Raw genomic sequence first — 12,608 nt, 5'->3', positions numbered from 1 at the left:
GCCACACCAAACAACCTTAAACGCAATGAAATACAAGTGCATGCTGACAAAAATTATTTCTGTGGTGAGGAAAATAAAACTTACAACATCTAACACTCTTGAGGAGTTGTCAAAGTCGCAATCAAGAGATACTGAGTTTGCTGAGTTTGCACCAAGGTCCAAACCACTGATTACACTGAAGACCAAGAAAGTCAAATTAGGCTTTGGCAGAAAGTATTTGAAAGAATGTAAAATTTTTGTGAAAACCCTTGAATTAAAGCTGAAAGTCTGGATTTCAATCACATATTGATGGTTTCATTCACAATACAGTGTGTATAGTGGCAACAATAAAAACTGTATCTTTATTCCAAATTTTATGAAGGTCTCCTTTGGTCTTTGTTTCTGGGCTTGATCTACCTATTTAGTCACAAAAGCTTTTTTCTACCACAGAGAAAATGGGTTAATGTTTTGTTTTGTTTGAAAATTATTGTTTTATCTAATGGAAATAACTTAGTGTCCAGTGTTTCTGTGACTAAATCATATTTCTTTATTAATTTCAGTAATTGGCCAGTTAACAGATAACAGTCATGCATCAATGGCAGCGCAGTGGTGCGGTGATTAGCGCTGTTGCCTCGCAAGACGGTCCTGAATTTGATTCCGCCACCTAGCTGGAGCCTTTCTTTGTGTGTCTGCATGTTCTCCCCGTGTTCATTTCTATTATGCCTAGGTTGCCATTATAGACTTTTTTTTTTATTAGATTCCCCTTTGTGTCTTCAACCCCTGTATTAAGTCTCCCTTGCCCTTCATGTGTTTCATGTCTGCGTGTCTTGTGTTGTCAAGTTCTTGTTGTCATGTCTGCGTCTAATTATGTTTCTTCTTTTATTCTGAAGAGGTCTTGTGTTCCTATGTTCAATGTGTTTACTGTACAATATAAAGCGCATTGAGGTGACTTTTGTCATAATAGTTATTATTTAAATCGCTATAAATGACTATAGAAAAGAGAAACCAATGCAGAATTTGAAAGTCAAGTAAAAGTGTCCCAACTGCTCTGAATTCAGATCTTGATTTTACTTCAGGTTTTCAATGGACTTCTCTATGCTATGTATGTAGCTTCAGATGTGTTATAAGCTTAGGGGAAGAACTAAACAACAAGGAAAACTCCTGCTTGGCTTTTGTCAAGTTGTACTACATTTTTGCAAAGTCTTCTTATTACCCCCCTACAAACAGCCAAGTATTTATAATCATATCAAAGGTTAGGGTCAGTCTACATCTCTTAAAAAAATGGATGTAGATGTGGGCCAATGTGTTGTTGACCTGAAATAGAAAGCTTTTAAATCCTTTTAACTTATTGTTTGCAAACACAAGAAGAATATAAAAATAATCACAACAGTTTGATTTTTATTTTATTATTATGTTTCATTATTCAAATTGAGACATCTGCTCATGTGTACACTTTAACGGTATTTCTCAGACAATGCATGAGCCACAGCAGCCAGGAAATTGTCCATCGCCACGTGGACCTCAGGAGTGAAATCGTTGGGAAACACGGTGGCCAGGACCACGAGGAGGTTGTGAGCAAGAACCTGTGAAAAGATGAAGATCACATTTTTATAAAAAAAACGCCATGCTGTTAGAAAATGCATGCCAGGGTTATTTATTTCTGTTTATTTGAATACTGCGATTCAGTATTCAGTACTGCTACAAGAAGTTAAACATTAAATGTACATTAAGCTTAGAAACAAAGAAACTGCAACTAAACCTTCATGAAAAAAAACACAACGAAATCAGGACCACTTTCAGAATTTATTGTATGTCAGTACCTTGAAGTTAGCAGGGTCCACTCTCAGAGTGAAGGCGTGCAGCTCACTGAGGCTGAGAAGACCACCGGTGAGATCATCAATTTTGCTGACAGCATCAGTAACTGCAGTCATCACGGTTGCTCCGTGCTTCTTCACCGGGGCAGAGCCGGGGCGCAGGTCCTTCCAGTGGGAGAAGTAAGTCTTGGTCTGAGGGTACACTGTCAGCATCCTGGGTAAAAATGTAAGGTGAGTTAACAGTACATATATTTTAAAAAAAGGAGCACGTTAAAGCAGTCCATTTGGGTCCAGATTATAAGTCATAATCCATATTTACCTGGAGACAGCATCACAGCCGATTTGTTCCTCCTTTCCAGCCACCTTAGCCCAAAAGGCTTTGACTGTGTCCTTGTCCTTAGCAGAAAGACTAGTCATCTTGTCTGTTGGATTTCTGTTTGAAGTTGTCTTGACCACCAGAAAAGCTTTAGGCTTTTATATGTAGAACAGTAAACGGACACACCCGACACACCTCAGAGATAGCAACAGGCTCTTGGACAGGCCCAACATAGCTTTGAAAACTACTGAAGAAAAAGAGTTTTAAATGGTGTTCACCTATAAAGTTAGTGCACACAATAAAGAAATAAAACTAAACCAAAGAGTGGAAAAGGAAAATGTATTTCTAGACAACAAAATCAAATCAGTTTTATTGTCACATCACATGTGCAGGTACACTGGTACAGTACATGCGAGTGAAATTCTTGCGTGCGAGCTTCACAAGCAAAAATACAATAACATAATAACAAGCAAAATATAAGAGCGGGTAAATCTGACAATTATACGAATAAATATATGTACAATATAAGAGTATTTGCGCATTACTGAATGTGTATACTAAATATGTATATCTGTGTGTGTGAGTGTGTGCGTGTGTGTGTGTACATATTTTAAAAATAAAATAGAAAATCATGAAATATAATACTTTTTCATAAATACCTAAAATTGCAATGTTTTTGGCTCATGGGTTACATTAACAAATGAAAACTGTATTTTTAACTTTGACTGTTTATTAAAATAATTGTTTATCATCTAAAATAATCAACTTTGATAGACAGTTCAGTTTTTAAGGTGAGACATTAGTGAATCCCGTATTTATTTATGTTGCAAACAGATATCAGAATGGAAAACAATTAATTAATGATATCAGAGGATTTTTATAACAAGGCATTTTCTTTTCAAGCATGAGCTAATTTTTTATATTTTGACAGCTGCAATCTTAACAGTGGATTAAACATTCTTATTTTGCTTTTTACACAGGAGATTTTGGACCCAGATTTGGATGGTGGTCTAATTCATTCAAGCAAAATTTGATGTAATTTCACTTCAAATTTATGATTTAAATATAGACATGTAGATTGCCAAGGAGTCATTACTCCAAATTGAAATTCTGCAGTTAACTGCCGTTTGTTCAGGCAGTTAAAACTTACGATGACTAAGGTTTGAGGATGACGTTTGTTTCTGCCTTATCTAAACTTCCAACAGGTGGATCCACCCTGAGAGCAGTAAATGTTTCCTGGATATCTGTGGGTTTATTTTTACTTTTTTCTTTTTTTGTTCACAAAAGAGCTCAAAAGTTGAGATTTCCTGTTTAGACAGAGGTGATCCTTCATTGCAGTGAAATGTAAAAAACAGGACATAAAATAATAAAAGCTAATGAGGCTCACATGTATACCTGAGTAGACACAATTAGCTATCTGAGTGGTCAGAGGCTAAATTCGCAGATTTTGAGAGTGACGAATGAAAATAATTTAGAATTTAATTTATGATTCAATGATAATGAAAAAACTGAATCATTTTCTTTGATTCAGTTTGATGGTGAAGTGAATATAGTCCTGCCAAACCCCACACTGGCACATCCCACTGTCTAACTCCACCCAACTGCATATCTGTGGGTGGAGCGAAACAGACCTTTAAAAGCTGCACGCCGTGACCTGCTGACTAACAGGACAAGTGAAAAACTCAACAAAGCAAAATGGTTGTGTGGACAGACTTTGAGCGCACCACGATCCAGGACATCTTCTCCAAGATCGACTATGCGGTCGTTGGGCAAGCAGCTTTTTCCAGGTATGACCATGTTTCTGATATTCACTCCCTTAAAGAATGTGCAAGATTATATGACTCTATATATGACTCTTCTTTAATAATTGTGAGCTATTTAAAATTGTCTGTTTCCGCAGGTGTCTGATTGTCTACCCCTGGACTCAGAGGTATTTCGGTGGATTTGGAAACCTCTACAATGCTGCTGCCATCACATCAAATCCAAGGGTTGCGTCTCATGGAAAAGTCATCATGGAAGCTCTGGAAAAAGCCGTGAAGGACATGAACAACATCAAGGCCACATATGCAGAGCTGAGCGCGCTGCACTCTGAGAAACTGCAGGTGGACCCTGACAATTTCATGGTAGGCAATGCTGAACTGATGGTACTGGCTTCTATTGATATTTATGTATTTATTTAGCATGTTCATGATATCTCATGCATGTTGTGTTGTGTTACAGCTCCTGGGTCACTGCCTGACCATTGTGGTTGCTTCCCAGCTGAGTAAAGCCTTCACTCCTGAGGTACACGCAGCTTTTCAGAAGTTCCTGGCAGTGGTGGTGTCCTCCCTCAGAAAGCAGTACTACTAGAGAGCTGCAGAGGACCGTCACATACTCAGTTTTTTTAATCATGTCTTAAGGAGGCTTAAATAAATAAAACAATGGGCATATTCTTCACTTTGTTGTTTTTTCCTTTTCCAACATTTGTAATTATATCAGGGTGTAGCAGAAGAGTTAAATGGTGGGTGTATCTTGTAGTGCAACCTATAAATGAGCCTATTCTTTTAATTTTTAAATGGTGTCCTCCCTCAGAAAACAGTACTACTAGAGAGCTACAGAGGACTGTTTTTAAAGTGTGACTCAAAATGCTGATAATAAATGCGATATATGAAGCATATACCTCAAGTTGTTCATTTTATTTCCCCTTTTTTCAGAATATATGGTCATATTAGTAAATAAAAGTAACTCTTTGAGAGTCTTGTAAGCTTTGTTCATATATAGAAAAATATATAGGCCTACACACTGTTCTTTTATACTGTTCTGTGAGACAGCTGATGTACAAACGAAATACAACTACATCCAAACACAAACACACACAGACAAATGTGAGCAAGGTGATACTTGTAAAAGGAAAACACCATTGTGTCTTCTAGTTGATGGTATCCATAACAACCATGGTATTGGATCGATTGCAGTTCAATAGGGTTGATAATTTGTTTGTATTCTCTAAATTCAGTATGTAGCCCACTGAACTTTGTGAGATAAGTTGTGTCGACTCATTAGTGTAGAACGACATTAAAAATGTGTTAAGAATTCGTAAACTGTATGACATGACTCATGTCATAAATCCTGATACACTGCTCTCCCCTACATAAACTGCCTATATAGATTTAAAGTATCAGTATCAGTATTGGTATGGGCAAAACTGGGCCTTTATTTACTTGGTATCAGATCGATACCTTATTCTGCATTATCCCACATCACTACTATCTTCTTCTGGGGTGTTTTTTTTAAAGGCATAACTTCTAGTAAATCAGATTGTGCTGTAACTGATCGAGGTCAAATAAACTGTCAATTACTAATAAGAGCATGTGACCCTGGCCATGGTTATAATGAAAATAAAGTTTGCAGCGTTTGGTTTTATAAATCATTTGAACGTACACATTTTTTTCTTTGCTTTACAAATTTTGTTGGTTATTGCATTGCTCTGGACAATTATAAAGGAATCATAAACAATAATAAAGATGTTCTCAGCAAACTACAGCATGTGCTGCTGTGTTGTGTTCTGGGTTTATCTTGGATTGGATTTTCCATGTTATTTTAAAGCATAATTGCTGCAGCAACAATATATATACAGGCATCTAAAAAGCTATTTTATAGAATGAATAGAATTAATGTTGATATTATTTAAAAAAAATATAATCGTCAGAATATTAATTTGTGCTGGGATCTGCAAAACATCGGCAGCCTCCTATAGCCTGCAATAAAGTTATAGCGATGTTACTTTTATTGCACAACATTATAGCTGTAGAAACAAATAAAATCGTTACTCTGTGGCAGCTCGCATTTAATGGTTAGAAAGGTAGGCTATTACTTTGAACACTCTTTCTGTGTTTGCACATTAAGTTTTATTTAGTGGCCAGCTGAAAGCTTATTGGTCACTCATCTTGACTTTTAATAAATTCTGGCACATTTTGTTGGCCTTTCATCTCAGCCCTCCTTTATTACACGTATATTGTTTTTATTTTTTAGATTTGCCACCAAATTGAAAGTTGATATCAACTTTAAATAAATTCACTTCACCACACAGATAACAGCAGTACTGTATTAGATTTATTTATTTGTTTTTACATTAAAAATCAGTTTGGGAGTATCCAAGCCCATGTTGTTGACCGTCAGAGTGCAATTTATCGGTACTTTTCAGACAGGGCAAGCGCCACCGCAGTCAGGAACTTGTCAATAGCCACGTGGACCTCGGGGGTGAAGTCGTTGGGGAATGTGGTGGACAGGACCACAAGGAGGTTGTGAGAGAGAACCTGTGAAAACATGATAGCCACATTTAAAGTCACATTTAATTGCTGTAATATTCTGCAAACATTTTTTTTTGTACGATTGAACCGCACAGTCTGGGTTAAGTGTAATTTAGACAGAAAATAGATATGCTTGAGAATAGTGATTTGGGAAGAAAAACTTGGGATGTCTAAAGACAAAAAAATATTAAATCTATTAAATTATTTTTATATTAATACGAAAATGCACAAAAGTTGTGATCTGTTTTATTTAGGTCCAAACCTTCACAGCAAAACACTAAAAAGTTTCACTGCTATGATTTAATAAATAAGTACCTTGAAGTTTGCAGGGTCCACTCTCAGAGTGAAGGCGTGCAGCTCACTGAGGCTCAGAAGAGCTCCGATCAGATCATCAATTTTGCTGACAGCATCAGTAACTGCAGCCATCACGGTTGCTCCGTGCTTCCTCACCGGGTCAGAACCGGGACTCAGGTCCTTCCAGTGGGAGAAGTAAGTCTTGGTCTGGGGGTACACTGTCAGCATAGGTAAAATGTAGGTTAAGTAAATAGTAGGTAAAAAATGCAGCAGAGGGTCTGTCCAGTTGGGGTCATAGGTTGTATATCATAAGGCATATTTACCTGGAGACAGCATCACAACCGATGTCCTCCTCCCTGCCAGCCACTTTAGCCCAGAAAGTTTGGACTATGTTCTTGTCCTTTTCGGAAAGGGATGTCATGTTGCCTGTTTTTGTTTTGTTTTTCGCTTTTCCTGATCAGCTCAAACTACGGGGGCTTTTATACATGAAACAAGCAATGGACACACCCGGGCCACCTCAGAGATATGACCACAAGGTTCTGCTCGAGATAAACGCAAGATAAAATTGCGATGGTGGCTCTGAAGACCAGTCCGTAAGCCAGTCTCAAGGCAGTGTTTATTTATTCATTTATTTAATAAATTAATTCAATTAATCCAACTGAATACTAAAAGTTTGCAGTTTTAAAACCCAAAACATAGATTTCCAGTGACAGTGATTGTTGTCTTTGAGTCTGTTGCTGTTCATATTAATGTGGTGCTGAAATAAGTCAAAGCAGTAAAATGGACATTTTAAATTTATAACAACAACAACAACAACAACAACAACAACAACAACAACAACAACAACAACAATAATAATAATAATAATAATAATAATAACAATAACAATAATAATAATTATTATTATTATTATTATTATTATTATTATTATTATTATTATTATTATTATACAAGAACATATTATAAAAATTACGTAGCATACAGCTTAGTACTGAAAAACCAAAATTAAACATGTAGAGGACTAGAAATACTGATTCAAGTTCTAGATTTTGCAAGGCTGTCAGTTACCAACATGATGACTTGTACATGATGACGTTATATCTTAGCAGCCAACACCTTACTGAAACATATCTGATGTTCAACAGGTGGGTGCACACTGAGCCGTTAGCCTCAGGAAGGAAAGTTGATTTCTAGGTTCCCATGTGAGCACAGGGCATGATAACTCTGCCAAAATCAACCTAAAATTAGCGGAAGAGATATAGAAGTATGGAAAAATGAGACCAAAAAAGTTTCAATAAAAACCAAAATGCTATCTCTCCAGCGCAGTGGAATCTTCTGGGGTTTTTTTTAATCTCACCTTATCTTTAAACAATTCTTTATTTATGTTTACTTACAGTTAATTAAGCTAATTAAAAAAACGTCTGCAGATCTGTTAAATGAGACTGGGATTTGGTCTGTGAGTCAGCTCGATTCAGAAGGTGTTCTTTCTTATGATATTCTGAATTTCCCGAACTTAAAAATGTAGCTCTGTGTGATTCCCTAACATTAAAATGATTTTTTAAAACTGTAATACTGAAAACATCAGGTAACGAAAACGTTTATGAATAATGAAACTAATTAACTAAGCTGGCACAAATGTGACGAAGACTTACACTGGAAAGCTTGTTTTCTCTTGACTGATTTTCAAGTTACACGAACAAAGAAGTACAAAGCGTTACATGTAACTCGGTTTATCCACCCTACTGTCCTACTCCACCCAACTGCATATCTTTGGGTGGAGCGAAACAGACCTTTAAAAGCTGCGTGTGGTGGGCTGCTGACTAACAGGACAAGTGCAAAACTCAACAAAGCAAAATGGTTGGACAGACTTTGAGCGCACCGCGATCCAGGACATCTTCTCCAAGATCGACTATGCGGTCGTTGGGCAAGCAGCTTTTTCCAGGTATGACCATGTTTCTCCCTTAAAGAATGTGCAAGATTATATGACTCTATATATGACTCTTCTTTAGTAATTGTGAGCTATTTAAAATTTTCTGTTTCCGCAGGTGTCTGATTGTCTACCCCTGGACTCAGAGGTATTTCGGTGGATTTGGAAACCTCTACAATGCTGCTGCCATCACATCAAATCCAAGGGTTGCGTCTCATGGAAAAGTCATCATGGAAGCTCTGGAAAAAGCCGTGAAGGACATGGACAACATCAAGGCCACATATGCAGAGCTGAGCGCGCTGCACTCTGAGAAACTGCAGGTGGACCCTGACAATTTCATGGTAGGCAATTGTGAACTGATGGTACTGGCTTATTGATATTTATGTATTTATTTAGCATGTTCATGATATATCATGCATGTTGTGTTGTGTTACAGCTCCTGGGTCACTGCCTGACCATTGTGGTTGCTTCCCAGCTGAGTAAAGCCTTCACTCCTGAGGTACACGCAGCTTTTCAGAAGTTCCTGGCAGTGGTGGTGTCCTCCCTCAGAAAGCAGTACTACTAGAGAGCTGCAGAGGACCGTCACACACTCTGTTGTTAAATTGTACCTCAAAATGATGTTAATAAATAAGATATATGAAGCATATACCTCAAGTTGTTTGTTTTATTTCCCCTTTTTCATAATAGGACCGTTACATACTCTGTTTTTTAAATCATGTCTTGAGGAGGCTTAAATCAATAAAACAACGAGCTTATTTTTCACTTTGTTGTTTTTTCTTTTTTTTTTTCTAGCATTTGCAACTATATCAGGGTGTAACAGAAGAGTTAAATAGTGGGTGTAAGATATTAATTAGCCTATTCTTTCAAATTTTAAATAAGATGGTGTAAAATAAAAATAAGTCATGCTGTGACTTTCGCATCAAAGGACCTCTCATAAATTATGACGGATGATAAAGTATTGTGGTGTAAAGTATTTTTAATGTACACCACACAAAAAAACCCAAACAAACACGGCAGTTTCATTGCATTTGATTTATTCAGATTCAGACTGGCAGTGAATTGCTATCTGAGCCCCTGCCGCTCGTCGCCTCCAGTATGCAATTTATCGGTATTTCACAGACAGGGCACGAGCCAAGGCAGCCAGGAACTTGTCTAAAGCCATATGGACCTCAGGGGTGAAGTCGACGGGGAACATAGTGGCCAGAACCACCAGGATGTTCTGAGCAAGAATCTGTACAAAGATCGTGACACTTCTTTAGCAGAATCAGGGATTATGACATCAAAGATCAGTTATCTGAATCATAACTCAGTCTATCCTGTGTTTCTTCGGTGACAGTGTCGTGCTTTGACTTGCTGACAACACAGGCAACTTCCCTGTTTGTTTAAAAGTGTAACATTTTTGCGCTGCAGCAGCTGAAACACACATTTCATTTATCCTAAAGATAACTGTAGCTCGATGTCACGAATTGGGGTTCAACTTATGATTTATTTATATTTGCATATGGCCTTATCCATGTGTGGATGGGACAGATTTATAGGCTTCTAAATCAAAGAATAATTAATGATGACGTTACAGTTCCTCACTAGAAGGGATGCAGTCTCAACCAGTAGCCTATGGAGGCACATTTAAATAAAAACTACTAAAAAATGTTTAAGCAAGCGTTTAATTTGTAGTCCAATTAATCTTTAAAGCAAACCCACAGGTTTTCTGAACCGCTTTCATGATTTAATAAACAAATACCTTGAAGTTTGCAGGGTCCACTCGCAGAGTGAAAGCATGCAGCTCACTGAGGGTAAGAAGACTCCCTGCCAGGTCGTCGATTTTGTTCACAGCATCGGTTATTGTAGCTGCCACCATTCCTCCGTGTTTCCTCACTGGGGCAGAGCTGGGGCTCAGGTCCTTCCAGTGGGAGAAGTAAGTCTTGGTCTGAGGGTACACTGTCAGCATCCTGGGCAAAAACACAGGTGAATAAGCCAGTAAGTAATAGATAAAAATGCAGAAGCGGGTTAAATTCGCCTCGTGTTTTTTCTTATTTACCTGGCAACAGCGTCACCGCCAATGTTATCCGCCCTTCCCGACACTTTAGCCCAAAAGGCCTTGACTATCTCCTTGTCCTTAGCAGAAAGACTCATCTTTCCTCTGGACTTTTTTTTTTCAAGTTCAATGCCGTGTTCGCTGCAAACGGAGGGGTTTTATGGATGCAGTGGAACATAGGCACACCCAGCCCCCCTTCAAGATAATGCTATAGGCGTTTGGAAGGATTCCAAATGACATGTAACAGCTGGCATGAGATAAACACGAAACCAAAGTCTCACGGTGTTCTATAATCAACCCGTTCTCACTCCCAAAGCGTAACATTTTACGCTAGGTGACAAATCGTCACCATATTACGTTTTCGGCTACCCACCACGTTCCTAAATGACGACCTCGGAAAAAGAGGAAATATGAGAACCGTCTGGACTGAACCTACACATGTTCGCTCTTTTTCTTCAAATCGCTTAGAAACACGCTATTTAACATCATTAAAGTCCTGGTTAAGGTCAGGAATAAGGTTATGGTCAGGGCTAGGGATAAGGTTAGGTTTAGGGCTGGAATACAGGTCTGGAACGTCTACTACCGCGGGAGCGTCATTGCACTGGATTCCAGCCATAACCCGCCGCGTACCATAAGAACGCCGAAGGTCTCCTTTCGCGTTCCTCAGGAACGCCGCGGGACGTGACAAAACGTCCACATGTTACGCCTCGGGAGTGAGAACGCTCTGCTATAATATAGGACGAAACAATCAGAATTATATTTCCCACGGGCATCCAACTGAAGCGTACAAAACTGACAGCTAGTGAAACCCTCGTATCACCTGCTCAAACTGCTCAAACTTGGACGTGCTGGTAATGCTCGGACGTTAAAAACTGGCCTTAATGAATTAACTGGCTGCTAAGAAACACATATGGTATGTGTACAAGCCAAATATCTTATCGTTTCAGCTTTGCCCCACACTGGAAATGCGCTCTTGAGGGATGGTAAGGGTCTATAAATAACCTCCACTTTGGAATTAATCCAAACATTTTTATTTTGGCTCACTCCTTTAGATGAGTAAATCTAAAGATGATTTTTTTATTTGTTCTAATTAAACAAGTGTTTATCCTCACAAATCACACTCCTTATTAACTGGAGGTTAAAGCTTTTATTTTGTTTCACACCAAACTACAAGAAAAAAAATGTAAATATAACTTAGTAACTGCTATTTCAATATTTTATTTACACTCAAAAGAGATTTATGTCCAAAATGTTGAATTCAAGTAATTTGATTAAATGTAAGTTTTCCATATAGTTTTCTTACATACATGTCAAACGCTAAATGTAATTGAATTTGGTCAAATAAAATGTACTTGATTGGTATACATTCAATTTATGTCAAAAATATTTTCCGTAATAATTAATTCTGAATAAATAAACCTTTGATGTCATATGTTCCAGTTGCCTTTACTCAAAACTACTGCTTCATGTTTATGACGGCCAAGAATAACTTTTTAAACATACATACATTTGTATATATGCTTGTGTTTATTTACTTTATTAACTGCCTTTGTAATTGCAATTTATATGAGATAAATTAAATCAGTACGCTTTAACAATCAGTCCGTGGATTGTGATTTAAAATCTAAATTCTACAATTAATTAATAGGCCTGTTGGTTGTGCTATCAGTTACAAACATGATGATTATGCCATTCGCCGCGTTCGTTTTTACTGTGAGGCTTATCGTTTCAGTGGGTGGGCCTGTTTTTAAAAAAACAAAACAAAACATGATAATGCAGGAGCAGCACTGGCTGCACCACGACATATCGACGCGGTTACAATTATACATTCGCTCTTGGTGTTAGTTTATTTCATTGCATTGCAGGGAGCAGTGGCGGAGCGGGGGGGGGGGGGGGGGGGGTGACTTACTGGGCTTAAGCCCGGGTTGTTTTGTCAGAAGCCCGGGGTCTTTTG

The 12,608-nt window shown here is 37.9% G+C and overlaps 5 protein-coding genes across 6 annotated transcripts; 2 read left to right on the top strand and 3 right to left on the bottom strand.

The window, feature by feature from the left end:
* Positions 1–1,369: 1,369 nt before the first annotated feature.
* On the bottom strand, positions 1,370–2,260 carry LOC146671899 (hemoglobin embryonic subunit alpha-like). Its single transcript, XM_085404314.1, has 3 exons — positions 2,113–2,260; positions 1,800–2,007; positions 1,370–1,562 (listed from the first exon to the last, which is right to left on the bottom strand). Exons 1-3 carry the CDS (start codon positions 2,208–2,210, stop codon positions 1,434–1,436), a joined length of 435 nt encoding a protein of 144 aa, XP_085260440.1. The 5' UTR covers positions 2,211–2,260; the 3' UTR covers positions 1,370–1,433.
* Positions 2,261–3,739: 1,479 nt separating this feature from the next.
* Positions 3,740–4,545, top strand: LOC146671898 (hemoglobin subunit beta-like). Its single transcript, XM_085404313.1, has 3 exons — positions 3,740–3,896; positions 4,010–4,232; positions 4,330–4,545. Exons 1-3 carry the CDS (start codon positions 3,805–3,807, stop codon positions 4,456–4,458), a joined length of 444 nt encoding a protein of 147 aa, XP_085260439.1. The 5' UTR covers positions 3,740–3,804; the 3' UTR covers positions 4,459–4,545.
* Positions 4,546–6,188: 1,643 nt separating this feature from the next.
* On the bottom strand, positions 6,189–7,141 carry LOC146671897 (hemoglobin embryonic subunit alpha-like). 2 transcript variants are annotated; one of them, XM_085405246.1, is made up of 3 exons: positions 7,016–7,141; positions 6,714–6,910; positions 6,189–6,404 (listed from the first exon to the last, which is right to left on the bottom strand). In XM_085405246.1, the coding sequence occupies exons 1-3, from the start codon at positions 7,026–7,028 to the stop codon at positions 6,276–6,278; spliced, it is 339 nt and encodes a 112-aa protein (XP_085261372.1). In that variant the 5' UTR covers positions 7,029–7,141; the 3' UTR covers positions 6,189–6,275. The 2 variants fall into 2 exon arrangements, with proteins under 2 accessions (XP_085261372.1, XP_085261373.1); XM_085405247.1 differs by having other exon boundaries at positions 6,714–6,920; positions 7,015–7,128.
* Positions 7,142–8,515: 1,374 nt separating this feature from the next.
* On the top strand, positions 8,516–9,265 carry LOC146671896 (hemoglobin subunit beta-like). Its single transcript, XM_085404311.1, has 3 exons — positions 8,516–8,634; positions 8,738–8,960; positions 9,056–9,265. Exons 2-3 carry the CDS (start codon positions 8,850–8,852, stop codon positions 9,182–9,184), a joined length of 240 nt encoding a protein of 79 aa, XP_085260437.1. The 5' UTR covers positions 8,516–8,634; positions 8,738–8,849; the 3' UTR covers positions 9,185–9,265.
* A 99-nt stretch (positions 9,266–9,364) lies between these two features.
* On the bottom strand, positions 9,365–10,768 carry LOC146671895 (hemoglobin embryonic subunit alpha-like). The gene is made up of 3 exons (XM_085404310.1): positions 10,658–10,768; positions 10,361–10,568; positions 9,365–9,850 (listed from the first exon to the last, which is right to left on the bottom strand). The coding sequence occupies exons 1-3, from the start codon at positions 10,750–10,752 to the stop codon at positions 9,722–9,724; spliced, it is 432 nt and encodes a 143-aa protein (XP_085260436.1). The 5' UTR covers positions 10,753–10,768; the 3' UTR covers positions 9,365–9,721.
* Between the last annotated feature and the right edge of the window lie 1,840 nt (positions 10,769–12,608).

This window comes from Rhamphochromis longiceps, linkage group LG4, assembly GCF_057381845.1.
Source record: "Rhamphochromis longiceps isolate RC_006_pf linkage group LG4, R_longiceps_female_GT1.1, whole genome shotgun sequence".
NCBI lineage: Eukaryota > Metazoa > Chordata > Actinopteri > Cichliformes > Cichlidae > Rhamphochromis > Rhamphochromis longiceps.
The sequence above is the reverse complement of the archived record's forward strand: the minus strand, read 5'-3'. Positions and strand labels throughout refer to the sequence as shown.

Coding starts and splice junctions, on each gene's coding strand:
- LOC146671896 (XM_085404311.1), top strand. CDS start 8,850: ATGGAAGCTCTGGAAAAAGCCGTGAAGGACATGGACAACATCAAGGCC. Junction 8,961..9,055: donor TGGACCCTGACAATTTCATG/GTAGGCAATTGT, acceptor GTTGTGTTACAG/CTCCTGGGTCACTGCCTGAC.
- LOC146671895 (XM_085404310.1), bottom strand. CDS start 10,752: ATGAGTCTTTCTGCTAAGGACAAGGAGATAGTCAAGGCCTTTTGGGCT. Junction 10,569..10,657: donor GGCGGTGACGCTGTTGCCAG/GTAAATAAGAAA, acceptor GTTTTTGCCCAG/GATGCTGACAGTGTACCCTC. Junction 9,851..10,360: donor TGGACCCTGCAAACTTCAAG/GTATTTGTTTAT, acceptor ATCTTTGTACAG/ATTCTTGCTCAGAACATCCT.
- LOC146671898 (XM_085404313.1), top strand. CDS start 3,805: ATGGTTGTGTGGACAGACTTTGAGCGCACCACGATCCAGGACATCTTC. Junction 3,897..4,009: donor GGGCAAGCAGCTTTTTCCAG/GTATGACCATGT, acceptor CTGTTTCCGCAG/GTGTCTGATTGTCTACCCCT. Junction 4,233..4,329: donor TGGACCCTGACAATTTCATG/GTAGGCAATGCT, acceptor GTTGTGTTACAG/CTCCTGGGTCACTGCCTGAC.
- LOC146671899 (XM_085404314.1), bottom strand. CDS start 2,210: ATGACTAGTCTTTCTGCTAAGGACAAGGACACAGTCAAAGCCTTTTGG. Junction 2,008..2,112: donor GGCTGTGATGCTGTCTCCAG/GTAAATATGGAT, acceptor ATTTTTACCCAG/GATGCTGACAGTGTACCCTC. Junction 1,563..1,799: donor TGGACCCTGCTAACTTCAAG/GTACTGACATAC, acceptor ATCTTTTCACAG/GTTCTTGCTCACAACCTCCT.
- LOC146671897 (XM_085405247.1), bottom strand. CDS start 7,113: ATGACATCCCTTTCCGAAAAGGACAAGAACATAGTCCAAACTTTCTGG. Junction 6,921..7,014: donor GTTGTGATGCTGTCTCCAGG/TAAATATGCCTT, acceptor TACATTTTACCT/ATGCTGACAGTGTACCCCCA. Junction 6,405..6,713: donor TGGACCCTGCAAACTTCAAG/GTACTTATTTAT, acceptor ATGTTTTCACAG/GTTCTCTCTCACAACCTCCT.